General features: G+C 38.0%; 1 protein-coding gene and 1 long non-coding RNA gene across 2 annotated transcripts in view; both read left to right on the top strand.

Moving 5' to 3' along the window:
- schip1 (schwannomin interacting protein 1) overlaps positions 1-15419 on the top strand; it is a 201396-nt gene that overhangs the window by 34495 nt on the left and 151482 nt on the right. The window contains exon 3 of the mRNA XM_016503293.1: positions 14414-14475. Coding sequence (XP_016358779.1) covers positions 14414-14475 — 62 coding nt within the window. The remainder of the gene's footprint in view (positions 1-14413; positions 14476-15419) is intronic.
- LOC107701304 (uncharacterized) lies at positions 422-11010 on the top strand. The gene is made up of 3 exons (XR_001635631.1): positions 422-432; positions 5307-5309; positions 10918-11010. It is a non-coding gene; the product is annotated as an uncharacterized LOC107701304 (long non-coding RNA).

Here is a 15419-nt window from a genome sequence, read left to right as displayed (position 1 = left end):
GATGGTAACTTGGTATGGTGTGTTTCAGACATACAGTATATTTATACTGGTGCTGCTCATATGTCATTATGAATAGACAAGGCCTCTATCAGTAACTCACACACAACAGCTCACACATCACCATCATCCAGGCACACTGTGAAAAGTGGTCAATTGCAATCTTTACCTTACTTTCCCTTCTAACCCTTACTTTTTGTTTTGTCGATGTAACCTAATGCATTTAGGTTGGTGCTAAAATATATGTTCTATCAGCATTTGTCGCGGTTGTAGCAGGGAAGAGTTGAAGCTTGGATCTAGTTGCGGATTTTTGAATAATCCACAAAACGCAACAGCTTTACAAAAACATCATGCAAAGACAATGACTGACAACTGAAGAAACACAGGGCAATATATACACAGGGAATAACAAAGAACTAGACACAGCTGAGCTCAGTCGGTAAATGTAGAAGCAAACCAGGGTTTTTTAGTAACCAAGGGAACTGAGGAAAAAGAAACCAAACACAGGAAACATGAACACAAAAAAACACAAAACCAAATAAACTTCACAATGAGAGTGTTTAGACATAATAACAGAAATAAGATGTGACACAATTATAACTGGGGAACATGTTCCCTCACTTTTAGAAAAGTTTGTTGTCATACCTCCACTACTGAGATAAGCCACAGTAGTGAAATTTCACAGGTGAACACAGTGTGCAATTGCACAGAATTCACTGAGAAGACACATTAAAATGACTCCCTCATCCACTGTCAGTAGTGTAGCGATGTACACATGCACTGTGATTTTTTATGACTGTCTTGACTACAATGCAAACAGTTTGAGAAGTACTGCAACACAAAGTTTAAGAATGGCATTACTGTTGCAAATCCTAGCTGGAAAGTGATGATTCCTTGAATTGCTGGCTGGCTGAGAGGACGAGGTGCTCAATCTTCACTAGGCGAGTATAAGAGTCGAGGACCGAACACTGAACCTTGTGGTACCCCGTTAGTTTAGACGCCGTTCCTCTTGGTCTCAAACCAGTGCAGTGCAGTTCCTGTGGCGTCCAGAGAACTGAAGGCCGTGGACAGTTCCAGCAGACTGAGGACAGATGTCCCCTCTGCTAGCCACAGTGTTTCAGAAACAAACTGAAAGTACTGACAGCAGTGCTGCTTGACAGCCTGATTTGGTGTGATAGCCTTCCTTTTGTGCTTAGACAAGAAAGACAAGGTGAAGGAACAATTCCACTGCAGTGACACTTTGGGTCTGTCTATTCAAGGATTACATAACTTTAGTTGTGCTAGTGTAATGCTGGTTACTAAGGTGAGATGAGATGGATCCAAATGCAAGCAGAGTCAAAAAATAATTTGGGTACACAAAGAAACAGAGCTGGAACAAACTACAGTGTAAAAAACTGCCAGGAATTTACAGGATTAACGAGTATGATTTTACAATATATTACTGTAGTCAGAAATTTGCTGTGAAATCAATGCATGCTGGGTCATTTTCTTACAAATGACTGTGAATGAACAGCAGAATGAGGCTAACATCACAGTCATTAACTGCTCTTGTTTTACTGTGAATTCACATTAGAAAGTTGTCTTTAACTGTGCCACTGTGAGAAATTTAGGTGTGTACTGCTGTAATTGTTTTGAAGTCTCCATAATGGTGATCAGTGATTTGTTTGGGCTCTTTGACCTTGTTTATTCATATTCAAATTGCTTATCTAGTCAAATTGGAAGTGTGACAAATGAAAACATTTGTCAAAATGATGACAAGCTAGAATATGAAATAAGCAAATTGACTTTAAGATAGTCAAACTATTCTTAACATGAACATGAAGATTTTAGTTTAGCATTATTTAAGGATGAAGATTAATTAATAACTTATTTCATATTCATAACTGTTTGTGGATGGATCTTTCACAATAGTGAAGCAACTGCTGAGAAATGTCTTTGAAAGATGTGACATCAATCCTCAACATACAAAACACACCAATGGTAACACTCAACAAATAAAGCCAACACTACAACATAAACCAACATTACAGAATAAACCAACAACACAAACTGCTAAAAATGAACCAAAATCAAGTTCAATAACACAAATTAAACCAACAAGGATAAAAAAAACTCTACAGCATGATCTATTCATGCTGCATTGCATGCTGGGAACCTTTATAGTACATCTGCACTGTAGAAACACAGTATGATGCTGTTTGTTTACAAGAAATGTCTGAGAGTGCAGTTAGATACAAGAGAATTACAACTGTGAAACTACTGTGAAAGTAATACTGTGATATTCATACTGGCATTAAATGCCACAGTTTAATGGGTAAATGAATATAGCATAGAAATTCAACAAATTCAACATACACACACAATCACACTGTTAGGCTTTTATTCGTGCACATAACATGAAACTATTGAATGTGTGGTGCCTGCTTCTTCCTACGAAGCTTCTTTGAAGCTTTATTTTTTACTAACCACCAGATGGCATTGTTTTCGACACTCTCGAAGCTTTGAATCTTTTCCAGGAACAATCAGGGGAAAGCCTCAGTGCTTCATGAGGCTTCATTTGCCCATTCCTATGAACAAGGCAAACACAGGGGTATATATACACATGATAACAAGGTTAACAAGGAGGGCGGAGCTAATTAATTACTATGACAACAAACGAGGGAAGCTATGGCAACACACAGGGTAGCACAGGGAACTGAAAGAGGAAGAAAGCACAGAAACAATATCGATACAGTGCAAAATAAGAGTACTTAAACCCAGAGACCAAGACCAACAAAGTTCTCTTTCCACAAACTGCGTCCCAGTTTGGATGCTTGCATTAATTTTATATATTGACCTGTAACAGCCTTATTGTATATCATTGGAATTTTGAGAAAGTGAAAATAAAGTGATCCTTGAGCACTTTGTGTTCACAAAGCACATTATACTGTACTTAAACCTTGCTGCATAACATCTGAGATGGTTTGAGGCATTCACATACAAGCCAAAATTCTCACAAATGGCCCTGAAACAATCATCCAGAGTCTGACAGAAACTATAAGTAGACTGTTAACAAGACTGTTTTTGGATGTTTCATATGGAAAGGTAAGCAGTATGAACCTGTCAGTGGAGATATGTGTGATTTTATCATCTTAGCTCAACAAAATTCTCTCCACTCACACATTCTCCATCAACACAGCGCTGGACTTGCCAGAAAGAGTAAAGACCACAGAACCTGTGCTGCGTATTAAATCAATGGAAGCATTAAGATGATAGCATCTTGACTAGTTAGTAGTCGTGCAAGCCCAATCCTTGCTGGTGTCCAGTACATTCTACTAACTATAAGTAACTTTGCAACTACGTGTCAACTAACTCTCATTAGAGTATTAGTAGACTTAATATCTGCTAACACTTTATTTTGATGGAGATTCTACTGACTATAAGTAACTTTGCAACTACATGTCAACTTATTCTACTAACCCTAACCTAACAGTCTACTGATGCTGGGATGCATGACGCTTTGAATTTGCAAAGTTTGTTTGTTATGTGTTTTGGAGGGAAACTTTGATAGTGTTAAGTCATTACTTTAGGGGTTAAGCTAGATAACAACGGCTTTATTGCACCTCTTATGGATTTTTGATGTGAGTGTGTATAAAAAACCATTAAATCCAAGAGCTGGGTGAGGGGAGAGAAAAGTGGTGGAGAGAATGAATGCAGGAGAAGTGAAAGGAGGAAATAAATAGTGTGTCACTACGTCTGTGAATGGACACAAGTGTCTGATGAGTACTTACAGAGGTGTCTTCTAAATCTTTGTAATCTTTGAAAATGTAATTGCGCAGTTATGGTGAAAATGTGTTTGTCTGAACCACTTTGGCGTCAACCACCCATCACAGTCCAAGCAGTTTGCAGATCATTTAAGCTTAAAGGACATCAAAATGTCAAGGCTGTTCTTCTTCGTAAAGAGTAGCACATGCTGATCTCTGGCTGTCAAGTTCAGGTGCAGTTTTGCTTGGGCTATTTGAAAACATTATATCTGAATACATGTAACCTTGCAACTCAACCTCTAGACTAACACAATTAACACACAATGCTGGAAATGATCTTGATTCAGTGGGGGAAATCAGGGCTTTTGAAATGTTGCTTATTTATTGTGATGTACAAATGAATGTGAACAGCATTTGTCTAACGAAACACATGCAACTCATTCACTTAGCATTGAGAAAATGATTCATGGTGCTGAAATGAAAATCTCCTTTCTCTTGTTTTGCTATGTTACTTCTGCTTTTAATACATATATTTTATAGCTGTATTTTACTTTCACTAAAGTATGTTTTTGGTTGCATACTTGGACTTTTAATTGAGTAAAGGTTTCACTCAGTATCCATGCTGTCGTATAGTTTTCGAGTATTTCTACACCCCTGCTCATAGTGCACGTCAGGTTAGTGAAACATCTAGAGGTTTGTCTGTGTTCAGATGTGTTCTGTTTGAAATATTACTGCACTGGGAAATCAATGCTTATTGTCAATTCTAATTATGCTTGTAATTTTACATCAAGAAAGAGATCTTGAATGTGCAGTGGTAACCTTTAAATAACAGAGTGCCCCAGTTCTGCACAAAATAAATGAAGGCATTTGGGAAATCATTTTGATCTCATTTTCCATTCGTGTGGATAGAAACAGGGTGATGGAACACAGGCTCAGTGTTTTGTGAGTGCAGAGGAGATAACCTTCACTGTGTGATTGCGAACGGTCCAGTGCTGTCAGAAACATCAGGCAGATCTGCATATCGCACATTATTGAAACACTGGGATCACTCTCTACTGCAATAAACAAGCTCACCCAATCTATATTCATATTCACTGTCTCTAACCGTCAGAGAAGCTGATTAGACAGAGAATAACAAAGAAAACAGGCTTGACATGTGAGATCATGTTTGTTTTTGGCCTCTCAGCAGACTGAAACTCAACATTCACTGTTTCATTACAGTTTAAATTAACATTAGGATTTACACAAAACAAATTCGTATCGGTAGAAAGTAGCTCTTAACACCTGCAGGTTAGCACTTTTTACAGTGTAATATTCTTCTCATTCAAGATCTAGAGAAGTGCTGTCATCTACACGTGTGACGTTACAGTGGCTTCATGTTTGAAATCATGTGAATGTCAAAATACAGTGAGGTGTATTTTAGGGATGCTTTCATGAGCCAAATGAAAAACAGGCTGTTATGTCAAATGTCATATATGCATACATTATTTAAAACAACAAAGACTTCGTCTGACAGTATTACAGAGCGAGTGATTAAAGCTTACTAACCGTGTCTGGGAGGTTCAGCGTGTGCAATGCCTCATGGAGAATGTAAAGTGAGAAAATCATCACTGTCTCATTAATGAAGGCAAACAATGACATGCCTGATCAATCACACTGCTAGTTCTTCACAGTGAGCTGTTGGAGTTCAGACACGCACACACACACACATCATCATCATCATCATCAACATGGCTTTCAGAGATCAGGATGAACAGACCCCCATCAGATCTGAACCTCTTTAAAGTGCATCATCTGTTGACCTTTGCATTGTTTAGCATAATGCTGAAGATGGCAGAAAGGGCTTGAGTGAGAAATCAACCTTATTTCACCCCTGTGTGAATCTGAGAACCATCTGAAAGGCTTTCTTTGAGCTTTCTCGGTGTGTCTGACCTGATTTGATGGGAGCTACCCCAGGTGAAAAAGACGTAGTATTAAATGTATTAAAAATATAATACACTTAATATACTTAAAGTTGTTTCAAAATAATACATTTAATACGCACTTAGTATAGTATAATTTAAATATAGTAAGTATGTCTGAAAAAGCACAATTTAAATGTATTTCTTTTTCACCTGGGACATGTTTTAGAGCTCAGACTGAGCAGATCTGCCTCTGACCATTCCAGTGACTGTATGAAAGGCCTCCGTGAGATGGATAAAGGCAGAACTCAAGACTGTGCTCTGCTCCTGACACCTTTCTCACAGGTGTGGAATGAATGTTCAATTCAATTCACATTTATTTGTATAGCACTTTTCACGATACAAATCATTGCAAAGCAGTTTTACAGAAAATGAAAGTTTCTACATTACATTTAGGAGTAGTATATAAGTGGTGACTATGTCAAAGTGATATATGGCAGAAATGTACAATAAAAATCATGCAGTTAGTTAATGACATGCATTCAAACAAACGGTGAACACTATTAACAGCAATGATTATATGTGATCAGATTTATAGGAAAATTCTGTAGTTTTGTGTGTTGGTTCAGGGTTGTCGTCATCTGAGGTCCTCGGAGGGGTTGGCATCATCTCTTCTCAGGTGTTCAGTCATCTCAGATCTTTGTAAGTGTTGAATCCAGACTGAAGCTTGTGTAATTCCTAGTTACCTCAGGATGCCCAAATAGAGAAGCAAATAGAGAAAATTAGTGTAGCTGCTGTTCAGACCAAGCAAAGAATAATAATGTGCATTTGATCAGATGTAACTGAAGTACAGGGTTATGAGCTACATTATGTGAATGCTTGGTTAAAGAGATGTGTCTTTAATCTAGGTTTAAACAGAGAGAGTGTGTCTGAACCCCGAACGTTATCAGGAAGACTATTCCAGAGTTTAGGAGCCAAATGCGAAAAAGCTCTACCTCCTTTAGTGGACTTTGCTATCCTAGGTACTACCGAAAGTCCAGAGTTTTGCGACCTTAGGGAGCATGATGGATTGTAGCATGGTAGAAGGCTAGTTAGGTACGCAGGAGCTAACCCATTTATGGCCTTATAAGTAGTAATATTTTGTAACTGATACAAACGTAATAGGTAGCCAGTGTAGAGATTGTAAAAATTAATGCATGAACTACCTTTTCTGCATCAGAAACAGGTAACATGTTTCATAGCTTGGCGATTTTTCTAAGATGGAAGAATGCTGTTTTTGTAACATGGGAAATATGATTTTCAAAAGACAAGTTGCTGTCTAAGATAACACTCAAGTTTTTGACTGTAGAGGAAGTAACAGTACATCCCTCTAGATGCAAATTGTAATCTAAGAGATTCTGTGTACTGTTTTTTAGTCCAATAAGTAATATCTCTGTCTAATCCGAATTCAATAGGAGAAAATCATTGGTCATCCAATATTTTACATTTTTAAGATAGATAGATAGATAGATAGATAGATCTTAGATAATTTAGAAGTTTCATCTGGTCTTGTTGAAATATATAGTTGAGTTTCAGCAGCATAACAGTGGAAACTAATCCCGTATTTTCTAATAATATTACCAAGGGGCAACATGTATATTGAAAATAGTAGAGGGCCTAAGACAGATCCTTGTGGCACTCCATACTTTACTGGCGTTAATTGAGGTGATTGCCCGTTTAAATAAACAAAGTGGTAGCGATCGGACAGGTAGGATCTAAACCATCTTAAAGCCTGCCCTTGAATATCTGTGTAGTTTTGTAATCGATCTATGAGTATGTCATGATCTATAGTGTCACACTAACTGTGGTGAAAAATGGTTTTCTTGGATAGATAGAATCAATCAAATCATCTGAATGGCCAGTTTGCACACCGTGTTTGAACCCCACTCAGGTTTTAAACAAATTACTTTTGTTGTTTTAATAAATGGTTGTGTTATACTTAATGTTTCTGGCTTAAATTAAAACTCATTTAACAATACAGTCCTCTGAAATCGCATGAGCTTGTGTTGCATTGTGTGACTGTGATCAGTCAGTTGTTCAGTAAAGCGCCGTCCCTGCTGCAGCACTGTTAATGTCTTTATATCAGCATCATATGGCTGGAGCACACTACAACACACAAAGCAAAAGAACACAACACATTCTTCAGCACTATCTTTTCCTTGTTTTCCAATAATATATGTAAATGTTCTTAAAGCTAGATGCATTCACTGAAAAAAGCTTGGAGTTTAACTGATGTGAGAAATGTTTTGCACAGAGGCAGTTCTGGTTAGGTGAACACCAGTCTCTCTCTATCTCACACACACATACAGAGTAAGTACACACATCACCTCTCTGTCTCCACCCAGATGCTCCTGCTGTCAGTGAGAGGTCATGCTGTAGCGGTCGACCGATATACAGTATATTGACAAGGCAGATATATCAGCTGATATTTGGAATTTTTGGCCAATACATTTTCCTGTTTGGATGATATATAGGAAGCATTTTTATTTTGACAATGCCAAGAATACCAGTTCTGCCTCTAAATTAGTGTACTGTCTCTGTTTAGCAGTTCTGACTAATAAATTATTACACAAAAATCTTAAAGTTAACAGTATACGAAAAAAGTATTAGCGTTTGCTTTTCCCTTTTTTGTCTAGTGGTGTTGGCCTCATGACAGACGTGAGCAAACACTGCTCCTCTTTCCAATGACCCCCACACACACACACACACACACAGACACACACACACACACACACACTGCATCCCATCGGGTCACTGCAGCGTTTCAGGCTTAGATCTCTCAGGACAGCTGTTAAAGTCTGACTCTTTGTTTTAATGGTTTGTGGCTCCGCTGCTTCACTGTGATGTTGTTTCAGAGTTACTGGACCGTTAGCGTGTCTGGCTGTGGCCTCAGCAGGTTTTGTGGCTAATATTGGCAGAATGCTGGATCTCTGCTGTGTTTCTGCTAAACGCTCAAATACTTTCTGAGTGAACGGCTCACACTCTCACACAGCTGTCTTAGATCCACTTTCATGTGTTTCATGCATATAAACATCAAGCACACACAGAGAATTTTTTCTTGTGCGTGTGTTAGGGCCATATGATTTCAGCGAAAAACACAGATGGAATTCTGGAATCCAGTCATAAAAATGGAATTTACTGTATAATGTGGAATTCCACGGAATTTGGCAAAATTTGCATGAATATATCAAAAGTAGGACTGTAATGTAAAATAACAGAGAATCTCGGATTTATACGTTTATGAATTGTATCAAGCTTGTCTAGTGAATATTAATCAATAGCAGTGTCACTGCAGGTTAATGAATATTCATTAGCTCAGTATTTGCCATACAGTGAAGTCACTCTGATCAGAGGCCTAACAATCAGAAGAGCAGATTAACGTGAGTCTCTGTCAGTAGGTAATGTTGGCTGGTTAGGGATGACTGAGCGTCTGTCCTCATGTGTTGACTGATGTTTGTTTAGCGCTGCTCTTGGCTGTTGTTAACAGCATTTATTAAATGATTTAAGCCAGCTGCTCGTGTTTTTGTGCTGCGAGCTGCAGGAAACACATGAACAAACACAAACCTTACCATTAATCTGATTTAATTCTGTTTGTTACAGAAGGCTTCTCTTAAATACTGTGTAGGAAAACAAGATTTCATCAAATTCTAGATCACTCAGATGGTAAGCATGATTTTACTGTGCATTCTTTTTTATCTAATTAATTACATGATGTGCAGATTAATTAATCTAATTAATAACAAATTAATCACACATCAATATGGGCTGAGAAATTACCCCCCCAAAAGATAATATAAAGTAATTATTGTGTTAAATTACAAAAGCAGTGAATAGACATAACAAAATTAAGCGTTAGAAATAAATATTTAGTTGCAACATTGAATTTGTAACAATCTTTTAAGGCTACAATGTGGCATGACATTGTTTTCAGAAGCTGCATCTAAAGTGGCATTTAGGTGTATTTACACAGACTGGAATTACATAAATAATACTATACGATTAATGGGGTTTAAATATGCATTAATAGGTTAAAAAATTAATATTGAAATATGCAATGATTTTTCGCAAAAATTTAAATGATTCTCTAAATCAACAACTAAAAGCACCAGTAGGTGGCAGCAAGTGACTGTCTTTATGAATGAGACACTGAATCATTGACTCACTTGATTCATTCAAAACCATGTATTCATTCAGTAATGAATCACCGCGGTGTGTTGATCAGAGACAGTTCTGCTGTGACTACGACTGAACTGTTTTTGTTTGCACAATTGAGCAAAAACAGAGAAAATTGACAAGATTGTTTCTAAAATGTAACAAAAATATTAACTTAAGTGTTAAAATAAACCTCATATTTGCAGTGGTGCAGATATTGGGGGGAAAACAGCACTTTTGCAAACTATATCATGTGATATAAATATAAAACGGTAATTTTTTTTGCCCTCATATCTTGAATTTTACACTCATATTACTGCATTCTAATAGACAGTCGCCCTGCATCATGTTCATCAGACACTGCATCAATCAGTGCAAAAGCAGTGACATACCTCATAATGCGATTATAATGGGATTTTGGCAATATTGCAATTAAACTTCACCTCATGTAAATGCAATACTTTGATCAAAATATTGCAATTAAGTTGTAGAGAGATTCATTGATGATAACGGAACTTTGTGAGATTGTGAAGTTGCAATGTTCATCACAGTGCCAAATAACCTTCCAATATGTCTGTAGTCATGTTTTGCATTTGATGTAAGTGGACAACGGCCACGCTTAAATATGTGAGCTCATCATTTGTGTTGTAGTGTTTGTGAATAATGATGGTAAAAATAACCAAATTTTTTAACAAATAATCAGAATAATGAAAATTGCATGTGAACTGGAGTGAAGAGGTTTGCTCATGTCATGTAAACAACTTACTGCAATTAAGTCCTTACTCTGATTATTGTAAATAATCACATTATCTGACTACAGACCTGTGGCCCTAACGTCTGTGGTCATGAAGACATTTCAGGGGTTGGTGTTGGCTTATCTGAAAGACATTACTGGACCTTTACTAGACCCCCTGCAGTTTGCTTACCGAGCAAACAGGTCCGTGGATGATGCAGTCAACATGGGACTGCACTTCATCCTGCAACATCTAGACAAAACAGGGACTTATGTGAGGATCCTGTTTGTGGACTTTAGCTCCGCTTTCAACACCATCATCCCAACACTCCTCCAGACCAAACTAACCCAGGTGCTTGTGGAGGAATGTAAATACTGACGAGAATGAATGAGCAAAACTCCCGCGGCGAGTAGAAAGGCTTACAGTTAATGAAAAGCGCTTCTAGATCTGAACAGCACATCTTCTTTAACACCTCTGTACACTACCTCTCATTGATGTAAAAGCATGTCCCGCCGCCGCGTGATTTCCCCGTTGATTCTGCGTCACGATCCACTCTGAACAGCTGAAAGCCCGGGAGACTCAACGCGCTGTCCGGAATGGCGTCTTTCAGCCAGGTTTCCGTGAAACACAGAGCAGCAGAGCTTGAAAAATCCTTATTTGTCCGGGGGAGCAGAAGGAGCTCGTCCGTTTTGTTGGGTAGAGAGCGGAGGTTCGCCAGATGGATGCTAGGCAACGGCGTCCTGAATCCACGCTGCCTGAGCTTCACGAGGGCGCCACCTCGCTTCCCCCGTCTGCGCATCCTGAAGCGCTTGATCAGCGCCGCAGCTCCCCCGATTACAATGTCCAGCAAAACATCAGAATAATCGAAAACCGGTGAAATATCGGGTGGTGTGTACTTCCGAAACTGATTGCAGGGATATAACTAAAGACAGGACAAACTAACAAAAACATAAAAACAACTGCGGAGCACGCCATGGAGGCAGCCATCACCGTCGGCGCCATCTCACTTATTGCTGCACATGTAAACACAGTCAATATAAGATGACAGACAGGTCTGGACGGGGCAGCTGCATTAAATGTGTTAATCATTTTAATGCTTTATTTGTATTGCACTTGTATTGTCTTCAGAACATCAAAACTGCACGTAAATCCAAAGGTAAAATCTAGTTTGTACTGCTGTTGTTCTTCATCTCTTTGACCCTTTCTCTCTCTGTCTCTGTATGTGTCACTGACTGGTGTCCAGTTTAATATCATACAGCCACACACACACACTCACACACACACACACACACACACACACACACACACACACACACACTAATACTGTAATACTGTGGAATATTATTACAATTCAAAACAGCTGCTTTCTATGTGAATATCTGTGAAACTGTAATTTATTTCTGTGATCAAAGCTGTATTTTCAGCATCATTACTCCAGTCTTCAGTGTCACATGATCTTCATAAATCATTCTAATATGCTGATTTACTGCTCAAGAAACATTTCTGATTATTATCAATGTTGAAAACAGTTGTGCTGCACAATATTTTTGTGGAAACCGTGATACATTTTATTTTTCAGGATTCACAGATGAATAGAAAGTTCAAAAGAACAGCATTTATTTTAAATAAAAATATTTTAATAATTTAATGCATCCTTGGTGAATAAAACTAGTTTTTATATATTAATTTATTTATTAGATTTATGCAAGCTTAATATAACAATGTTGGTGTGTGGAGGAGCTTCATGCTGGGATGATGTGTTCAGATGCTGTCTAGTTAGGCAGCTCACTAGGGTTTGGAACGGAGCTGCTGTACTGTCATCCCCTCAGTGCCACCCAGATATCCACACAGAGAGACTGATATGAGAGGACAAGAAACATGAAATCAGTTCCTGTTCACAGGTATGAGACAAGAGGAGTTTGTGGTGTGATGGCGTCTCTCTGCTGCATGTTGTGGGGGATTAGAGACACAACCCATTCCACAGCCACGCTATCAAACATTTCACTGGCAGAGAGCAGTTATTTGACTGATTTTAGCCTCTTATTTTCATCTGAGGATCTTGATTCTTATCAGTATCAATATATTCTCCTGTGTTTAATACAGGATGACATACAGTGTGTAGAAAGACATGAGAACCTCTAAACTGTGTGTGAATGAATTGGAGCAAGTTCTTTCAGCAGCTCTGGCAGTTTTGTGTGTGGTTTAACAAGGCGCTACCAGGCTAATACTCTGAAATAGTGTTGTGCCATTAGCATTTAATAAAGTCATTGCCATTTTTTTTTTTTTTTTAAACAACACGTCTCATTTATATTAGGCTCATTATAGATTGAGCCTTATTCACAGAACTCAGCACTATTTGCCTGTGTGCTATTACTGTCAGGCGGTAAACAGAATTATAGTGTGTAAAATAGATATTTGTGTACAGCAGTAATTTACCAAATGGCACGTCGTGAACATGAGATGAAGTCTAGAGCACATTGAGGCGATCATGTCTGAATGATGCTCTAGGCTCAGTAAAGTATGACAGATTGTGGCAAGCTGGAGAGTTCTGTCACGCAAATAGTGTTCAGTGTTTGCATGTTTGTGCTCTTAACTGATTCCCTTCATTACTTCATTACTTCAGGAGGGAAAACAATGCAGAATGCAGTTCATCTGAGCCGTCACGTGGAGTCTGTTTTGGCGTCTGTCTATTTAAGCCCTCAGTTTCCAGTGTTTGTCTGGTATTGTTTATGTTAACATGCTTCTGTTAGTTCTGTCTCTTAATACAGGGTGTGCTGTGTTTTAGAAAAAAAGGTTAGTTTTGGATGTTCTTGAGTTGTTCCTGAGCAACATAGGCAGGGTCAGAAATGAACTTTCCATTAAAGGGCAGTGTCTGGAATTGATTTCCTGAGGCACTTTTCACCTTTGTAAGGGCAATTTTTATAAATACCATATTGAATGCGTGTTGTTGTTTTTTTATGTCAAATACTTACATTTAATCAATCATAGTTCTATATACTGTTACCAATCACATTTTCTTCAACATCAACAAAAGCCTTCTTTACAATGCAAAGGTGTAACAGAAGCTGCATCTTAAATGCATTTATGTTTATTCACACAGAATGTTTAATGCTGTTCATGTGCACATATTTACACAAAAAATTACATAATAGCCTATAAATGGAAAAAAAAAGCAACTCAGTAGAGGGTGAATCTGCAATATCATGAAATAATGTCGATTAATAATAAAACGTTTTTCATGGGGAAAAAGGACATCATATTCTGGCTACAGAAAAAAACGATTGCTTAGGCTAAGAATCATTTCTGAATATATGTATTGCTTTTTTTACGGATTAGAAATCAAGACTTCACACTGGTTATTTCAGTAGCATGGAAAACAAAACAGTTTGAGACAAGGAATAGATTGTTAAAAAAGCGAGCAAAGAACATTGAATCGTTCCGTGACTTCAGTCTAATGTAAGTTAATTTTCACAAAACTCCCATTATAATCACTGAAGCTGCTAAATCAGTCTCTTACTTACATCTTTTCTGCATTTTGTCATTTATGATGATGAGGGAATTGAGCAGCGTTCTCCATTGCAACGGATCAAAACGTTGCATTGGTCATTGCATTCATAAGCTCGACAGAAGCGTGTGTGATTGGTTATAATACTCAAAGACTGCAAACTGCGTGTAGAAAGAACTCATCATGCAGCATGAGCAGATCTACTGTAAATGCAGTGCCACAATCGACTCGTTTCATTCACTTTGATTGTGACAGCCGTAACAGAGCTAGCTTAATTCCTGACCCTGGCTGTGGAAATGATTTTATTGTTCATACACTTGTTCTCTTGTCTGTGTTTCTCAGGAGGAGCTCCAGACATCCCAGAGGATAAAGTGTTTGAACGACGGGGGATATGAACTGCAAAAGTGAGTAGTGTGTGTGAAGGACCAAATCTGACAAACTCCAGGGTTGGGATCCATTTGATGGATATTTATTGAGTAAAAAAAGCAAAGTACAAGGCCAAATCAAGTGAAAGTAAAACAATTCAAATTCACAAACACAATCCAGACCGATCTAAATAAACAATAGTATGCAAAGGAAGAAAATGGTGACACTATAGAAGAAGCTGGCAAGAAAATGGAGCTTCTATTATGAACATGAACATTATTTTCATCTCAGCACTGAAGTGAGAGCTCCCTCTAGGGGCTGCAAATGTCACAAATGTAACAGATATTGTTCTCGTTAACCCTTTCATTCATCTCAAATGGCCGTTTTCATCATTTCACGTATCACGAACCTGTTTTCTAACAGTTTATCCCGGAAGCTTAATCCTATAGTGCTGGTCCAGTTGGGATGGCAGGCGGGATGCATTATGATTAACTAGTCAACAATATAATAGTTATTATTAGCATTAGTAGCAAGCATTTCAGTAACCAGTGCATGAATCTTGCAGCAGCAGAGCAGAAGTGTTACAAACACATTTAGCACAGATAGACAGAAGCTGTGAATTAATAGTCAAAAAGACAAAAGAGCAAAATTATTTCATTCTAGTATGATTATAACTAATATTCAGGAGTTGGCATGTGAATTCAGTATGAATAGAGGTGAGGGTGAACATATTTGACTGGCTGGCTGTATTGTAAAGCTGGAACTCAAGACTCCAGGCTAGTGTTGTGATTGGTTGGATGAGATCAACATGCTCCTCCTGAACTCCATTTGTGTAACACACATGTATATATATATGTGAGCCTGGAGCACAAAAGCAGTCATAAGTCGCTGGGGTATATTTGTAGCAATAGCCAGCAATACATTGTATGGGTCAAAATTATACATTTTTCTTTTATGCCAAAAATCATTAGGATATTGTAAA

This window comes from Sinocyclocheilus anshuiensis, unplaced genomic scaffold (assembly GCF_001515605.1).
Source record: "Sinocyclocheilus anshuiensis isolate Anshui unplaced genomic scaffold, SAMN03320099.WGS_v1.1 scaffold1570, whole genome shotgun sequence".
Classification (NCBI taxonomy): Eukaryota; Metazoa; Chordata; class Actinopteri; order Cypriniformes; family Cyprinidae; genus Sinocyclocheilus; species Sinocyclocheilus anshuiensis.
The sequence above is the reverse complement of the archived record's forward strand: the minus strand, read 5'-3'. Positions and strand labels throughout refer to the sequence as shown.